The following is a 17,472-nucleotide window of genomic DNA, read 5'->3' on the forward strand; positions in this document are numbered from 1 at the left end:
CTCAAGCTGTCACCCTGGGTAGAGTGCAGTGGCATCACAGCTCACAGCAACCTGGGCTCAAGCGAGTCTCCTGCCACCACCTCCCAAGTAGCCCAGACTACAGGCGCCTGCCACAATGCCCAGCTATTTTTTGTTGTTGTTATTGCAGTTGTCATTGTTGGTTAGCTAGCCTGGGCCGGGTTCGAACCCGCCAGCCTCAGTGCATATGGCTGGCACCATAACCACTGTTGCTGAGCCAAGTTTCAGGTTATTCTTTCCAGACCCCCACAGTGACTGGGGTTGCACCACACCCCTTCCCCAAGAGCCCCAGGACTAGCCAATCTCTATGAACTTGAGGTCTGCTCCTCAATAGAACTGGAACACCAAGAAGCAGGGATGGGTCTTCCATATCCCTTGCCAGCAGCGTGCAAGAACACAAGTCTCGACTCCTGGGCACAAATCTCTCCTTGGCTCTGAGTTCAGTGACATTACAGTGGCAGCCTGGAATTAGCCAGGGCCCCAGGGAACCAATAGTTACACATCTACCAGCAAGCCGCTTCTTACAGCCCTCACTGAACAAGCACACTGCAGATATGCTGGCCGGATAGGAGGTGGGAGACAAGGCTTTCTTGCCCATCATCATTTACCATCCTATGCTTGCTGCTGACTAACCATTCCACCCAGGAAGAGCGAAGCTGGGGCCACGGGACATTGCTGCCATATGAGGCACAGCCCAGGGACCCAAGGCACCCCAGAATGCCCTATGCAGCCAGGAACAGGTATCAGATACAGACAAGATGAGAGGCCCCTTCCCTTCTGGTCAAACTCCCGATGCCCTTCAAAGACTCAGCTCCAATGTCACTTCCACCATGAACACCTGCCCACCTTAGCCCAGATTAAGTGCCCTCTGCAGTCCCAAAGCTACCTGCCTGTCCCTTCAGAGCCTCATCACACTGCTGTGCTTTCATGTCTGCAAGCTATTTAGGGGAGGGACATGCATGTCTTCATCATCCCCAGTGCCCTGACCAGAGCCAGCCACAGAACAACAGCCCAGGTGATTGGTGAGATTGTCCTTCTGAAGCTTCCCCATCACTTTGAACTTCAATCCCTGCAAAGTTTCTATAAAACCTACTAAATGAAATTTGATGAGGAGGCTCAAATCTTAGAGCAGAGCTGCCTGGTTTAAGCCAGGAAGGCTTGTCAACTCCCAGGATACCCCCTGGGGAATCAAGGAGAAACCTGTGTAAAAACTTCTGCAATACAAGCTTCTCTAGCTTTGTTAAAACCAAAGGTCTGAGGTTTGGGCAAAAGTCTATGGTAGGCCATACAGCACCTTCCCTGGCATGGTGAAGGCTCCAGGCAGACCTGAGACCAAATACCAGTTCTGCTGATGCTGGCCTGGGTGACCTTGGGCAAGTCACTTCTGAGTCTCTGTTTCTTTATCTGAACAATGGGACAATTCCTTTCTTGCAGGAGCATTGTGAATATTAAATGAGACCACCCTGCAGAAAGCTCCTGGCCTGATTTCTAATACTTAATACTTGCTCAGCATTTGTTCAGCAAATGCCTGTTGACTGACAATTCTGCATCTAAGCAGTCATGTGATGGAGCTGAAATGAGTCCTGGCCAGTGAGCCTTGCTGGGCAGGGTTGGAGGGTACTGGGGTGAGCCAAATACCTGGCTGGCCCTGGGCCTGAGTGTGCCAAGCAGGGCCCAGGCTAGGCTGTGGGGCCCCTCGGCGAGCCCGGCCATGGAGACTGAGTCTGGGGCTGTTTTTGGTTTTGCCCTGCCACCCTGGAAAGGGAACTGGAGGGCTGGCCACAGGCTCCAGGCTCTTGGGATGCTTTGAGTGCCCAATCCCATTGGCTGAAAAGCCCCAGGACTTGGCTTTGATGTTGGTGACCGGCAGCAGGGCCATCTGACTGGGGCCTGTGGATAAAACAAGGGACAGGCTAAGAAGGGGCTAGCTGCTTCCTATCTAGCTTATCTCTAGGACCCCAATGGACTGAGTAAACCCAATTTGTCTCTTGGTCCCTGCCGTTGAACTCTTTCTCTAGAACAGCCATTCTCAATAAGTGGGTATTAAAGGGCCACAGCATTAGGAAGGTTGAGAACCACTGCTCTAGAGCCTCATTCTGGGCTCCAAGAGGCTCCCCACCAGTGAGTCTTTGGGGCATTTCTCTGAACTCAAATACAGCCTCCCCCACCCCCAAACCCAAGCCTTAGCCCCAAGAGAGTCATACCTGAGCGGTTGGTTATGGGGATGGGACTAGGGCTGAGACCACGGCCAGGGTTTAAGCTGGGACTAGGAGCAGTGGCAGGGCTAGAGGTGGGTGAGGAGCAGCAGACAACAGGGCAGGGGTGGCTGGAACACAGGTCCAAGGTGCGGACAGCAGGACCTGGGGCCAAGCTGGTCAGGCTGGTAGTAACTGAGGAGGCCAGAGGCTGTTGAGCTGGAGGTGGGCAGCAGAGCCCCCGGCCCAGAACACAGGCACCTCCCATCCCAGCCCAGGCCTGCCCAGACACATACCCAGCAGCAAAGAGGGCTGTATGCCTGGCAGCCCAGTGGTCACAGGGGACTGTCGGAGCTGAGTGGTCCCAAAGCTCTGGCTGGACCTGCTGGGGAAGGGTGGGCTGAGCTCAGAATAGCTAGAGGACCCCAAGGGGGGAAGCCTGGGAGTCCTGGAGAAGCAGGAGGGCAAGAGGTGGAGGAGAGGGAAGGGGAAGGAGGCAGGAAGAAGGGTAGCAGGAGCCAAAGGAGGGAGGGCGCTTGTCAGCACGTACCATGGGCACATGGCCTCACTCCCCCCAGGGTGCTGGGGCCGGAGCAGGGCCAGGAGACAGGAGGTGGGCACGGCAAAAGAGCTAAGGGGCAGCAGAGAGGCAAAGGGTAAGACAGGCACAGAAGAGGAGAGAACAGAAGACACAGTCAGAGGTGGCCCCAGGAGCTAGGGTGATAGTGGGCTGACAGAGCCCAAGGCCCCACCCTGGCCCTCCTTCCTCCCACCCCATTCCAACCCTGGCCTCCTGACTCTTGATGCCCAGCTGCCAGGAGGAGTGCTGAACAGGCCAGACAACAGCATCTAAGTAAATAGGCCTAGGAAGGGCTGCCCCCATCCCCACCCCCACCAGAGACCCTCCTAGCTACCCTCACAGGTCCTAGCAGGCTGACAGCCTGAGGTTGAGCCCCTTTGGAAGAAAGCCTCCATGGTACTTCTGACCTTGGACTGCCCACCAAAGCCCCACCTGGTCTGGTGGCCTGGTCAGTAGCCAGGCCACCAGGGACATACCCATCAGTGTCTACCAGGTCTTCTTCAGTGCGCAGGCTCAGCACATACAGTGTAGACATGGACACCACGCTGGGAGCCACATAAAAATGTCACTGTTAGAGCTAGAGCCAACATCCGGTGCTCCTTTTCCAGGCCAGGCCTGTGGTCCTTAGCCCCAGTGCTGGGCTCCCAGGTGATGCCTGCAAATGGGTCTCCCCAGCTCCAGTGGGGAGGAGATGGAACAAGGCCCACCTTCCCTGAGACCTCAACTACTGGAACTCCCAAACTATGTTCTCCTCTTTCCCCAAGCCTAGGGGACCACTAGGGTTGGGCAGCTGACTCCAATGGGCAGCTTAACTTTCCCAGTCAGCCACCCCCAGGGCCTGGGACACAAGTCACCTGAAGGCCATGACCACCACCAGGGCAATGATGGTTCCCTGCAGGAAGCGTGGGCTGATGCAGGCCTGGTCTGGGACCATGGACGATGCCTAAGGACCAAGAGGAAAAGAGGAAGACACAGAAGAGGGCTATGGCCATACCCTTGGAGGGGGCTTTGCCAGAGTGGGGCTGCTAAGAGCCACCCAGTCCCCAGGTGGCCGGAGAGGGAGGAAGGAGAAAATGGGGGTGGAAGGGCTACAGGGTCAGGAGAGAAAGGAAGTACCCGGAGTCAGTGCAGCCAGAGAGATGTGAGGTGGGAAGGGTTCTGTGCAGGAGGGAAGCCTGGGTTTGACCTGCCTCCCCTCCCTGCTCACCCTCACCTTGCTGGCCACTTTGGGCGGCCTCTTCTTGTGAGGGACGCTGCCAGCCCGGCTGAACTGACTCCCTGTGTGGCTACAGCAAGAGTGCCAGGGTCAGGGGTGCTCTGGGAAGGGGGTCTTGCCCTCCCCCGCCCCACCCCACCCCACCCCACCCCCACCTGAAGGCGCTTGAGCTGCCAGTGGACTTGAGGCTGTCGAGTCGCCGCAGTTTGGCCAGCTTGTGGCTCCAGCGCTCTAGCTCATCGATGCGTGTCTCCAGGTTGTCCGTCAGCTTGCACAGCTCCTTCACAGCACCCACATTTTCCATGAAGATGCGCTCCTGCCATAGGCCACAGTCAGTGCAGAAGCCCCAGGGCTGCCGGCCATCAGGCAGCTGGAGGGAAGCCCCTCTGAGCCTCCCAGGCCAGCCTGGGTTCCACAGCTCCCATGCTTGCCTCCAAATAGCATTCCACCTACACACCTTTGCCCAGGCTATCCCTGGCTGAATGGCCCTTCCCACTCCCTATCAGAATTCTCTGTCCTCAGAGGCTCCCCTAGCCTGAAGGCTCCAGCCCTCAGATCTGCCCCTCCTGATGACAATGGCATCTCAGATTTCAGCACCTCACTATTCAGCTGAGGTGTAAACATATCACATGCCTCCTTGGTGCCCAGCCTCATGCCAGGTAGGTTACAAAGTTCACCCCACAACAAACCACGAGGGTAAGCCTTGGAGTAACCATATGGGAATGTCTTAATGGTTCTACAACTGCCCTTGTTTTTACCTGTAGTGGAGAGAGATCAGGTTCCTCTAGCCCTCAGTCATAGCCTCCAGTAGCCAATCCCCACCCACCCACCCCATTCCCTGTAGGATGGGCAGGTGGCCCTGGAGACAGCATGAGAGGAGTCTGGGCTGCTCCAGCCTTGCTATGGAGGAGATGAGTGCTGCCCAGCCAGCTGGCCCTTCACCCCAGCTCTCTCCAGTCCCCCACCCGCAGACCTTGTTCACCACCAGGAAGTTCTCTATGGTTTTCCCATTGGCAAAGACCATGTCTCCTGTGTCCTTCACAGCCTCAGGCAGGATTTCCTTTACCTCCTGAGCGATGACACCTGATGAGGAACAAGCCAGGATATGTGTGTGGGGTGGAGGCAGTGTAAGAAAGGGTGTATTGCACAGGATTGGGGAGGATGAAGTTCTAGGGCCTAGAGATTTGGATTCCAAAGAGCCCTAAAACAAGGCACTCCAATAAACAAGTGTTCACAGGTCACAATTCCAGGGCTCAAGGTGTAGAATTCCCAGGCTGTGGCAAGGGCTGGCTCCTGGGAGAAAGGATCCCAGGAAAAAGGGATTAGGGTTCCAAGAGGCTGAAGGCAGGATTCACCTAGGGGGCCCCAATTCTCAGACCTCTGGTGTCCAGGCGTGAGGTTCTAGGGACCTGGGAAGGCTTGATTTTCCAGGGGCTTGGGGGCAGGACTCCTAGAGGGCCTGATTCCCCGGGGGATGGAGTTCCAGGAGAGGAAGGGTTTCTGGGAGTAGGATTTCCAGGACACAGAGGTGGGGTCATGGAGGTCCGAGGTTACTGAGTTCCCCGACCCTAGGTCACGCTGGGCTGGTACCCACCTGTCTCTGGTGTGGTGGCCTCCATGCCGGCGCTGGCCGCGAACTCTGGCTTGTATCTGTAGTGCACCAGCCTCATGCGTGAGATCCTCTTCAGCTGCTCGGTGGTGTCTACCTGTGAGGGGCCAGGACAGAGACTAAGCCCCTCCCCTCCTGCGGCCGTGTAGAGCAGGCACGTACCCCAGGATGGCAGCAGGAGGCTATAGTGTGGGGAGCAGGAGCAGAACAGCTACCAGGGTCGCAAGATCGAAATCCAGAGTGGACAGCCCTACACAATTTCCCGGGCAGCCCTGCCCCTTTGCCCAGCAGCCCCGCCCTTTTGCATGGCCCCACCCCCACCTCCTGCACTTGCTCCTTGGCCCGCAGGTCCGAGGGGTGCATGAGCGAGCCCATGACCTTGACGTTGCCATGCACAACCAGCGCCTCGTCTGGCCGGTCTGTGTTGATGCCCACACGGCCGTGGTGGAAGACAGTGTCGGGTACCTGTGCCCGCTGCCACAGCACGTCGCTGTCGCTCTCAAACTGGCCTGGGTTGGAAGCCTACCAGAAGGTGAAGCTGGATCAGGCCTAGGACTGGGGGAAACTCCACAGCCGCCTCTCCAGGTTCAGCCAGGTTTCTTATCCTGCCAAACCCAATGTAAACTGTCCCTCCCATCATGACAATTTTTATTCACTCGTGAGATTCCAGAAACTACCTGGTCTTGTCCACCTTCATGTGAGGCAACCCTTGCAGCCCAGAGAGGCAGAAAGCCTTGTTCAAGGCCACACAGCCAGTGCCCAGCAGGATCAGCACTCCAGCAGCTGACTCCCCAGTATCCTGGTATTTCTCTTGGATGCTGCCTTTCCCAGCTCTAGGGAAGATTCTACCCCCTAGAGGGAGATGGCCCTTACCCGAACAATGATGCGCTCTGAGATCTGGGCAGCCAGCGTGTAGTTCTGGTTCTGTGCGTGGGCTTGGAGGGCCACTACCAACATGAAGTACCTGGGACAACAGAGGGGTCTCAGAGGCACCAGTGTCCTGCCTCCCCACCCCTGGTCGGTGACAAATGCTCAGTACACAGACAGTCATCTCACTCCATCCCACAGAGGAGGAACCCGACTCTCCACTAGGGGGCAGAAAAGCCTCAGGGCCCACAGCTAGGAAGCCACAGAGCTGTTTTGTAACCTTCCCCTTAAGTCAATTGAGGGCTCCAAATCTCAGGTCCCTCATCTGTGAAATGGGTCAGTCTCTGGGACTCTGCGCTGGACATGCTCATGGGGGAAGGGGAGGGTGTCTTCCAGGCCCTCCTCCTCCAAAATGGAAGGCCTCCCAGGGAAGGGGTCCAGCTTGCTCACCTCTGATCAGGATTAGGCTTGCCTTTCTTGCGCATGTTGTTCGCAGTGGTCTCACTGAAGTGCAGCCGCCCCACAGTCACCTTCGTGACCTGCTCAGGGGGCAGACTGACCCTGCAAAGAAAGGATAGGGTGCTCAGGGGGGCAGAAAGGGAGACAGCTGAGAACCAGGATGCAGGGGGCAGCCAAGCTGGCAGCGTGAAGGTGGCGGGCCTGGGAGACACCACCCATGAGCATGTCGGGCGCAGAGTCCCAGAGACTGACCCATTTCACAGATGAGGGACCTGAGATTTGGAGCCCTCAATTGACTTAAGGGGAAGGTTACGAAACAGCTCTGTGGCTTCCTAGCTGTGGGCCCTGAGGCTTTTCTGCCCCCTAGTGGAGAGTCGGGTTCCTCCTCTGTGGGATGGAGTGAGATGACGGTCTGTGTACTGAGCATTTGTCTGGGACCAGGGGCGGGGAGGGCAGGACACTGGTGCCTCTGAGACTCCTGACTAGCCCTTCCAGGTAACAGCCCCCACGGGGTCAAACACTCACGTGACAGGGTTGAAGGGCCGCTTGCTTCGGTCTGACTGCGACTGCTCGATGTTGATCGACTGGTTTAGGGCCTCCAGCTGGGGAAGTGTGGGGGCCAATGGCACCTCAGACTCCTTACCACCCCCTTCACCTTCTCAGCCCAGCCCCAGCCCAGCCAGAACTCAAGAGGAAGCAAACAGCACCCTGCCCTCAGCCTCACTTCCCACAAAGCTGGTCCCTCCTCCTACATAATGGCACACCCCACACCCCCACCCACAACCTGCTCCCTTCTCACGGTTCATAGCACTCCACTTCTGCATGGGAATGCAAAAGCATCACCCCCAAGCACCTGCACCTCCAAAAACCACACCCGCACACTCCTCCACCTCATGCCAGCCTCCATGCACACCCAAGCCACCCACTCCCCGGACCCCCACCACCCATATCCCCTCCGCTCCACACACACACTGGTAGAGCCATGTCAACGCACCTGCCTAACTCACTCACAACATGAAGCCTACCTGGCCACAACCCCAGGGGCTTATGGGCTCAAAATCAACCACTACTGTGGTTGTGAAGTATGTGGGGGCCTTTAAGTTGCAATGGGCCAGGGCAGGTGTCCATGAGAAGACGCCATTGTGAAGGAAGCCAAGAGAGAAGGGGTGGGGCATTGGGAAGACAGAGGCTATGAGTGGGCATGCGAGGGCTGTGGCACAGAAAATGGCAGGGCTGCATCCGTAATGCCCTATGGGCTCAGCTTTGAAGGTGGGGTTCTGCTGGGAGGATGCCAGGGACCTTGGAAGGATGGGGAGTGCCATGGCCACCTACATCTCAGGCAGAGCCTGAGCTGGGTGCCAAAATGGAAGCAGTTGTGGACACTTGAGCCAGGAGGCAGGTGACCCGGGCAGGAGACGGCAGAGGAAGAATGAAGGCAATAAGTTGGAGGGATCTTCCAGGGCAACAATAGGCCGAAGTGTGTGATGAGGTGGGGGTTATGGCTTAGGTAACCAAGATGCTGGGCCCTACTCCCAAAAGTCAGGGGCAAGTTCATAGGGAGTTTATTTGGGGACCTAGAGTTGAAACAGCTGATAGAAAGATCAAGAGATGAGTCTCAGTTGGGGATGCAGACTTGGTGAGTCACAGGGTAGAACACGAAACAGGGAGCAAGAGGGAGAGAGAAGGCTAAGCGGTCCATTGCCTAGAGGCAGGCACGGGGAGAAAGGGTGGGCTGGATTCAGCCATGAGCAGTGTCCACACACACACACTCACACTCTGCCTTGGGGTCTTTCAAGGCTGCGAGCCCTCCTGCCCTCCCCTCCTTGCCAAGCCCCAGGCCTGCCTTCACTCCATGCAGCTTCAGGTAGAAGCAGTCGAGGGGCTTGAGGCCTTCGGGAGTCTTGACGTACTTGGGCTCGCCCAGCATGCCGATGTACACCGTCACCTGGAAGTGGTTCTTCTTCTGGCACACAAAGGCATCGTCGCCCACCGAAAAGTTGAACCCCTTGTCGGCATCCACACGGTAGGTAAGCATAGGCCTGGAAGCAGGTGAGGGCACTCACTTGAGGCCCCACATGCCAAGCCTGGAACATTGGTTCTTCCCACCTGCCTGGGTTCCAAAGCAACTTCTGTCCCATACCCCGAGATCCTCACAGCACCAACAGGGCTGGCCCGTCTTCTCAGAAGTAGAAACTGAGTCCCTGAGAGGATTTAAGCACACATCTGCTAACTCCTCAACCACTGCTTTCCTCTACTTCCCTGCCTTGGGCCACTGCCCTGTCCTGCTGGTGGGGGACTCAGGGCAAGAGCCTTGAGGCCAGACCGATGGGAGGGAACTGCTAAGGAGGAGCTTTGACAGCCCCTCACCACACTTGGCTCCTTCCCAGAAGGCTGCCTGGAGCCCCCTCCCTCGTGAGAGATGGGGTGAGAGGGGCCATGTCTGCAGAGCCTCACAGTGCCTGACAGCTGGTTGCCCTGGAAACGGTGAAACCAGGAGCTAGCTCTGCTCCAGGCCCCACTGCTGCCCACCGGCTTGCTCAAGCCCAGGGCATCTCCAGACTCAGCCTCAGTTTGCCCATCTGTTGCTGGGAACAGTGTCCCAAGCCCAGCCCCTTGGGAGACCTCTAGGTGGCAGTAAAGAGGGCAATTGCTGGCCCTTGGCTTAGCCCACTCTCAGCTGGGTCCCCAGGCACAGGTGTGGTCACAGGAGTACCCGGCACCCGCCTGGGGGAAGCTGGACAGGGAAGATGCTTCCCAAAGACCTGGCTAATATCTGAGGAAGGCCAGCACTCACCACCTCTTCCCTCCTGGGGCTTTACTCACCTGCCTAACCTAGCAAAGCCCTCAGTAGTGCCTGGGCCACACTGGGGGCTGCAGGTGTCAGTTTCCTGGCCTTGGGGCCTGGAGCGCAGGGTACCCCAAGGAGTATGGAGAGCAGATTAGGTGTGTTCTTATGCCAGGGGGGTCGTGGCAGGACCTCATGGGACCCTACCTCCACCCCCAGTCCTGGAGACTTCTAGCTAAGAATCCCACAAGGCCCAGGGTGTACAACTCCAGGAGGCTGGTCTCAGCCACTGTTCTTAGGAGGTGAGTCCCAGCCACCTAGCCCATGCCTTGAAACGTCCACAGTGGGATAAGGGGAGTCTCCTCTCACCTGCCCACTGGCTTTCTGGGAGAACAAGGGGAGTGGTCCCCACAGGGCTCCTGACCTGGGGCCTGGGAAGCTGAAACCATGGGGGTGTCGAGGAAGAGCTAGGAATGCCCAGGCAGCCTCTGACCTGGTCCTGCCCCTCCCCTCCCTGCCCATACTCAGCTTCCGGCTACCTTCCTGGAATGCAGGAGGAGGGGGGGAAAGAGGGGCCAGGAAACGCCCATCCGCCCACTTCTCCCTGACTTGGTTCCCAGAAGGCAGGCACCACCTTCTCAGGGAGCCAGGTCCAGCTAGGTCAGGCCTCCTGAGGGACAGGACCAGCTCTTCCCTCTTTACCCTCCCATAACATGGAGCCATCTTATACACAGTGTGCTTCCAGGCCCTACTTTGGGGCACTGATGGGGCCCTGGGCTGGGGTGTCCCAAGATGGGATCAGGGGTCAGGAGGAGCAGGCAGTGCAGAGATCACTCACAGCTCCTTGTAATTGGCATCATACAGGGTTGCCCACTTGTTCTGCTGATGCGGCTGCCACTTGATGGACTGATAGTTGGGGTCTAGGTAGGAGCCACTGAGGCTGTCATTGTCCTGTAGGAGGCCTGGAGGGAGGGAACACCCATGTGGGCCCTGGACCCTGGGCCCCACTCCCCAACTAGAAGGGTTGGCCTGCCATGTACCTGGGGAGGGCGCGCCTGGTGGGTGCCAAGGCGGTGTCTGGACCCGGGCGATGCTGAGGGGCAAAGATCCAGGGCCCGGTGAAAGTGGGCCCTGGGGAGGCCAGGGTGGGGACGGGGCTCGAGAGGGGTGTGGGGGCAGGGCTGTCACGGTCCCAGGTTCCTGTTTGATCATTCCATTCAGCATCTGGGCATTGAGAGTGCTGGGGGGTGACTCAGAGTGCTTCCTCTTCTTAGAGGGGTGAGTAGGGAGCCTAGGTGGACAAAGGAGTGTGCCATGGGGGCTGGTCCTCCCTCAGGCCCTCCCATGGGACAGTCACCACCCCTTTCCCCTCTCTACCCTCTATGGGCAGGATATACCCAGCCCAGAGGACACCTCCTGCAGGAAGCCCTGGAGCTTTGCCCCCTTGTCCTCCCCTCATGGCTCAGGGTTGTCATTCTTTGTTCCATCATTCTTCCCCACCCCTAGACCATGGAGTTCAGGCCAGCAGGAGACACACCTGACTTGTCAGTGTGGCCCCATCATGCTATACAAAGGGCCTGGCACATAGGGTGCTCAGGAGTTATTAAGCAATCAATGAGTTAGTTGGTCTCTTCCTTCAGAGTCACTCTCAGTGTCACTCTTTACAGTGGGGCTCTATGGAGAGCAGCTTCCATCGTTAGAAACAAATTACAAGGGGCTGGGCCACTAAGCCAGGGAGGGATAGCGTTCCAGGCAGGGAGTTTGGGGGGCATGTACAGCATCACCCCTTCTTCTGGTTTATGAAATGTTCTGACAGCAGAATCTTCCCTTGAACTAAATCTCTCATGTATTCTCCATATACAGAGCAGATAAAAGGTGAAGATGCAGGTGAAGTCCAAGTGGGGACTTTGCATCCAGGCCCAGAACCTCCTCAGAAACCTGAGGATTCTGTGAGATGTCTAGAGAGTCCTGGTTCTGCCCCTGCCTAGATCATGATCTGGATGGGTTCTCTCTGAGAACCTCAGTTTATCTACCTGCCAACCAAATAAAGTACTTGTGAGCAATGAGCCCTAGCTGAACCACCCCCACAGTACTGCTGGGCACAGAAGTATAAATATGTTGACCCTTGACCTGTCCTGTGGAACCTTCTGCCCTTCCCAGGTCCAGCCCCTTTCCTACCTCCATCCCAGGCCTGCCTGACGCTGCCCTGACCAACCCCCCCAACTCTGTTCCTACCCTCAGGGGATAGAGGGGTGGCTGCCCAAGTCTTACTCAGCTCCGTGTTGCTGCAGCAGCTGGTGCAGCATCTGTGACTGCTGTGTGTGGTGGAGATCGGTGGGCACCAGCCCCTGCCCCATGGCAGCATAGGGGGGGATTGGGGGCTCAGCCTTCATATACAGGTCCCGCTGCAGGACAGGGTAGTGAGGTGGGGGCGGCGGGGGTGGTGGGGGGCCTGGCAGGTGAGCTGGAGGTGGGGGCGGGTGCTCCAGGCGGGAGGGCACTCCCACGTGGCACAGGGTCTCAGGGGTTATCGTGCGAAGAAGGTGGGGGTCTGCAGGAAGATAGGGGGTGGACATCAGAGACTGACTTCACTCAGGTTCTCAGGTACCATCCTCCGCTACCAGGGTCTCCTGCTTCTAGCCTTTCCTGAGCCAAGTCCAGGGGTCTGTTGGCTGGCCCAGGCTGGAGAGGGGTGGGCAGCCAGCCACTAAAGGCCTGAGCAGGGAGGCCTGACTCAGTCCAGAGGGTGGGCAGCCCTTCACCCCATCCTGGCCAGCTCCTTCTCCCAGGCAAGGCCCAGCCCAGCACCCCAGGGGATCTGAGTCAAGGTCCCCCAAGTTCCCCAACTCCTCCCGTGCGTGCCTGATTTTCCTCTGGGCCTCAGGAAGGAGTTTCTGGAGATCCCTGGCCCAGTCTCCAACCAACAATCTTCCCTTGGGCAGCCCCTCTATTGGGCTTCCAGGGGCCAGCCCCCCAGCCCTGAAGAGGGGAGGCTGTGCTCCCTTTGTTCCCTGGGAGGCATTCCAGGGATGTTTTTGGTAAGATAAACAGAACTCTTGACCCCTTTCTGGGCTGTGGGGAGCCTGCTGCTAGTGGTGGTTCTGCTCTTAGCCACCTGGGGGCTGCTGCACCCCTGAGCATACCCTTGAGGTGAGGTGGGCCTCGTCTGCCAGGCCTCTGCCAGGCCTGTGCTCAGGCCTGTGCACCCACGGCCTTCCCCAGCCGTCCACTTACCGCTGAAGGGCGCGTCCATGATGGCGCAGGCGGCCAGGCGGGTGGCATAGCCGGCAGGGATACTTGCTCAGAGGCAGGGCCAGGCTCCCCACCCGCCAGTGGGGAAACAATAGCCACAGCGCCGGGGAGTATTTGACCAGCGATAATCTCAGCCCGTTGGGCAGCTGCCGGCCCCCTCCCTCCCTCCCCGATAAGGCCGCCCCAACCACTTGCCCATACCCCAGAGGGGGAGGGCAGTGCCCTCTGGACTCACCATTCACCTGCTGGGGGGAGTAGGCCTCGGAGCCTGAGTCTGGGGGCGAGTCTGGCAGTGTGCTGCAGAGCCAAGGGGGGCTGGTGGTGAGCAACTGGGCCCTGCCTGGCAGCCAGGCAGCTCCTTTGCATGACAGGGTCTCCTCATACCCATCATGGTGACAGTTCTCTGTACCACCCACCTGGGGGTACCTGGCAGGGGTCTGGGGCTGAGTTGAGGGTGGGGGTCTCCAGGTCCTGCCCAGGACTCCCTCAGACCTACTGGACACTTGGGAGCTAGTTACTAGTGTCCCTCATGATGGCACAAGGATTTAAGGACTCCTGCCCCTGACTAAGGTACTGGGCCTGCTCCTCTCCTCGTGTGCCCTCCTGGGCTTCCTGGAAATGTGAGGCCCTAGGGGACTGGGCCTGGGAGAGTCAGTGGGTCACTGGGGGGCTGCCCTGCTAGAGGCAGGTGTGGACTGGGCAGGGAGCCAGCGCTGCTGGGCCTGGGTTTATTTTTTTCTTGCAGGTTATATTTTATCAGTGGTTCAGGAAAAAGACAAACTCAACCCAAGAGGTCAGTATGTCCTGCGTGAGCCCTGTGCTTGCCAGCAAGGGGCAACTGGAACAATGTAGGGTCTAGCTCTGTGGCCATCCCTGGTCCCCATGTCTGGAGAGGCTCTCCACTCCCTCTCCAGGGAGCTGTCAGAAAGGCCACCGCACTGTCACAGTCACAGCCCTAGTCTGGTTCCAGAATCCCAGCGTATGCTGGACAAGCCACCTACCCACCTTTGAGGCCTTCTATACAGACCTACAAAGGAGATTCAAGAATATGGACCTTGCAGGTTTTGTGAGGATGATACAAAAATGGGGACTCAAACCTACACACCTCCTGCCCCTTCCCTGCACTTTCTTGACAATGGTCTTGGGTTTCTCCATATGTCAAGGTCTTCCACATCCCCCATCCCTGCAATCAGATGCTCCAAGTCCATAGGACCTTGTTTCTTCCTCATACATTCCTCTCACTTCTCATTATTCTCACTTAGTAAGTTACTGATTAGCTGCAGGAGCTGTGTCCATCTTGTTATCACCTACACCTTGGCCTGGCCCTAGGTCCTTCCCCTCTCTGAGCCCCTGTGCATCCCCAGAATCCTTCTGAGGAGCAATCATGACTGAACTCCCAGGCACTGGTTCCCAGAGAAGGCTGAGTACACACAAGCAGGCATGTGGGTACAGAGGCACGCACTCAGGAGGCACCTCAAGGGTCTGTGGCTTAGGCACAATTTCATGGCCTCAAGCAGACATCTGTCTTCTTCATCAAAGTTCATCCTGGGCACCATAGGCCTGGCCTCCACTACCATATCCTGTAAGCCAGGGAGTACAGGACATGCTCCCATCTACCCGGTACTCCCTCTGTACGTAACTCCCACTTCCCATGATAATCATCAAGGGCAAGCATTGAGGGTTCACTTTACAGGTGAAGAAACAGAGGCCCTGATGGAGGCTGTAGGTTCCCTGGAAGATGCTGGAGCTGGGGCTGCAGCCAGGCTTTCTGCACCAAGCACTTTATCATTCCTCCACCCAGAGACAGGGCCCCCTCTGCAGAGCCCAGCTGACCCATGCTCCCTGCCTTTCCCATATGCCTGAGCCCTAGGGCTGCCCTGGTTCAGGCCACGAGTGTGGACTCTTCAGATGGGGAGGGGAGGCCTGGTCTAGATGCATCCTCGGCTCCACAGGGCTTGCATGGGTAAGGGAACTTATCAGCTAGATGCTTCAGTGAGTGGCAGCCACCACAGTGAAGGGTGTCTGGGTGCCCTGCACGTGCACATGCATGTGGAGGTGTTCCATAAAAGCAAACAGTCACAGCCTGCAGTCCTGCCCCTTCCCATCCACACAGCTCTCAGAGATTCTTCTAGTACTTATATCAGCCCTCATCACCCTCCTGCTGAGAACCCTGGTGGCTGCCCACTGCCCCAGAGCAAAGCTTGTGAGTCCCTCCTCCCCTACCCTTATCTATCCATGGGGAGCCAGTCACCCTGGCCCTTCTAACTGCCCGGCTGGAGGGCAGCACCATGCAGGCCATGCATGGCCCCCCACCCTGCCTGTCCTGGGCTTCCACATACCCCTCTCCCTACCTTCACTCACCCTGGGGCATAGGGAGCTTTAGGTTCTGCTTTGATGGGGGGTGCATAGCCTGTCAGGAAGGGCTTAGGAGTGGCACCCAAGCCGTTGTTGTTGTTGCAGTTGAGCGGGGTGCCGTAGTTCGGGGGTGGGAGGGGACCATGGCGTCCAGGGGAGGGTCCACCCCCGGGGGGGCTCAGGTGGTGGACCCCACTGGAACCGGGAATTGCTGGCTGCCCGTGGGAGTAGGAGGCCGCATTGGAAGGTGCAGAGATATCAGGGAAGCAGCTGTGGACAGAGGAGGAAGCTCAGCCCCAGCCAGGCCCTGGGCCCTGCCTTGGTTATTTCCCAGTTGAGGGATGGAGGCCAGAGGGGCGGGGGCAGCCTGGGGGCAGCTCACAGGTCGGAGGCATCCTCCTTGCTGATGTACTCCTCCAGAATGCTGGTGTCAATGTTGGAGGGCTCCAGGGCACCGTTGATGTCATGGCCTGTGGGATGGGGAAGGTAAGCCAAGGGAGAGGTCTGGCTCCCTGCAGACCCTAGGCCTGTGGGTACAGCCCTCCATCCCTGCCCATCCCCTGCCCTCTAAGACATATGCTCCTCCCCATCTGGGTATCCATGTAGTGGTGGGACCTCCACCCTCCACCACCTGATGCTACTCCAGGAGTCTACAAGGCCACCTTGAATCTCCAAGGAGGGGAGAGGCCCAGAGTGTGGCTCTAGGGACCAATAGGCTGATCCTGCCCCTCTATACCCTTTTCTAGCTATGCAAGCCCCTCCCCCACATCTGAGGTGCTGTGAGGAGCAAACAAGGTGCTTTATGGAGTGGAGTGCCCAGTGGGTGCCTACCAGCCTTGATGGCTCACACCCAGCAGACTGTCTAGCCTCATCCTCCTGTGGTTAGTTCTAGATGGCCCAGCTCCAGGCACCTGGGAGCACAAGGCCTGGCTGGGTGGGACCCCACATCCAAGGGGCCCATGGGGAGGAGGACCCAAGCTGCATGGGGAAGTGGGAACAGGATCAGGAGGGCTCAGCCTAGCCCCCATCTTCCAGAAGAGGCAGAAGCCCAGAGAAGCAAGGGCTGGCATTGGCCTTACAGCAGGGAACGATGCCATCAGAGCCCTGTTCTTCTGCCTGCCTGCCCTCTGTTGGGCCCTCCCACTGGCCACAGCCCCACGAAGGGGAGGGACTCACAGGAAAAGGGTGGCCCAGTACTCTAAAGCACTATAAGGAGAGGAGGGGGAGGCGCTGGCCTTTCCCCTCCCAGGGTCACCTTGTGGGGGGAGCCAGAGGGCGGGGTGATAAGGGGGCTGACGTGAGAGATGCGTCAACCCTGATAATGGAGGACAACCCCACCCACACTGACCTGGGCTGGCCAGCCCCACTGAGGCAGGAGGGCCCCTCCCACAGACCTCTGGAGTCTAGGGTCTCATATCCCTTCCCTTTTTTTTTTTTTTTGAGACAGAGTCCCACTATGTGCCCAGCTCACAGCAACCTCAAACTCTTGGGCCCAAGCAATTATCTTGCCTCAGCCTCCCAAGTAGTTCAGACCACAGGCGCCCACCACAAGGCCCAACTATTTCTTTGTTGTTGCAGTTGTCACTGTTGCTTAGCTGGCCAGAGCTGGGTTTGAACCTGCCACTCTCAGTGTATGTAGCTGGTGCCATAACACCATGCTATGGGTCCCAAGCCATACCCCTTCCCTCTTGTGACTTGGAATGGAGCTCAGGTCCAGGAACAAATTCTGGCTCAGCCACTCCCTGCTGTGTGGCCTTGGGAAGGTCATAAACCCTCTCTGAGCCTCAGTCTTCTTAGTAAAATGGGGACATGAACAGCTCACACTTCTCAGGGCTGTGGTGAGCATGTACCAAGATAAGGTCTGAAAAGTGCCTGCCACACAATGGGGGCTCACCAAATGGAGCAGCTGTCCTCACTTCCCAGCCCCCAGAGCCCTGGGGTCCCTGAGAGCCCCCTGCCCAGGCCCCTCCCTGGCCCCAGCCGGCATTTCAAGAATGCTGAGCCCCGCTTAGGTGATTAATGAGCGGCTAAGCCCTCCAAGGAGTCACGCGCTGGCTGCGACAGGCCAGGGCCCTCCTGCTGCCGCCCACCCCCAGTTCACCAGCTGGGGACTAGGGACACCCATCAAGCACCACC

The 17,472-nt window shown here is 58.0% G+C and overlaps 1 protein-coding gene across 1 annotated transcript in view; it reads right to left on the reverse strand.

The window, feature by feature from the left end:
- Nucleotides 1-17,472, reverse strand: part of MYRF (myelin regulatory factor) — a 33,168-nt gene that overhangs the window by 5,072 nt on the left and 10,624 nt on the right. The window contains exons 2-21 of the mRNA XM_023518504.1: nucleotides 15,719-15,806; nucleotides 15,343-15,606; nucleotides 13,217-13,278; nucleotides 12,001-12,280; nucleotides 10,770-11,020; nucleotides 10,568-10,691; nucleotides 8,788-8,983; nucleotides 7,470-7,546; nucleotides 6,936-7,046; nucleotides 6,492-6,582; nucleotides 5,940-6,140; nucleotides 5,604-5,715; nucleotides 4,983-5,092; nucleotides 4,165-4,325; nucleotides 4,007-4,079; nucleotides 3,648-3,736; nucleotides 3,270-3,338; nucleotides 2,510-2,598; nucleotides 2,223-2,408; nucleotides 1,657-1,908 (exon numbers count right to left, since the gene is read on the reverse strand). Coding sequence (XP_023374272.1) covers nucleotides 1,657-1,908; nucleotides 2,223-2,408; nucleotides 2,510-2,598; nucleotides 3,270-3,338; nucleotides 3,648-3,736; nucleotides 4,007-4,079; nucleotides 4,165-4,325; nucleotides 4,983-5,092; nucleotides 5,604-5,715; nucleotides 5,940-6,140; nucleotides 6,492-6,582; nucleotides 6,936-7,046; nucleotides 7,470-7,546; nucleotides 8,788-8,983; nucleotides 10,568-10,691; nucleotides 10,770-11,020; nucleotides 12,001-12,280; nucleotides 13,217-13,278; nucleotides 15,343-15,606; nucleotides 15,719-15,806 — 2,886 coding nt within the window. The remainder of the gene's footprint in view (nucleotides 1-1,656; nucleotides 1,909-2,222; nucleotides 2,409-2,509; nucleotides 2,599-3,269; nucleotides 3,339-3,647; nucleotides 3,737-4,006; nucleotides 4,080-4,164; nucleotides 4,326-4,982; nucleotides 5,093-5,603; nucleotides 5,716-5,939; nucleotides 6,141-6,491; nucleotides 6,583-6,935; nucleotides 7,047-7,469; nucleotides 7,547-8,787; nucleotides 8,984-10,567; nucleotides 10,692-10,769; nucleotides 11,021-12,000; nucleotides 12,281-13,216; nucleotides 13,279-15,342; nucleotides 15,607-15,718; nucleotides 15,807-17,472) is intronic.

This window comes from Otolemur garnettii, unplaced genomic scaffold (assembly GCF_000181295.1).
Source record: "Otolemur garnettii isolate 467f Iridium unplaced genomic scaffold, OtoGar3 scaffold00140, whole genome shotgun sequence".
Taxonomy (NCBI): Eukaryota; Metazoa; Chordata; class Mammalia; order Primates; family Galagidae; genus Otolemur; species Otolemur garnettii.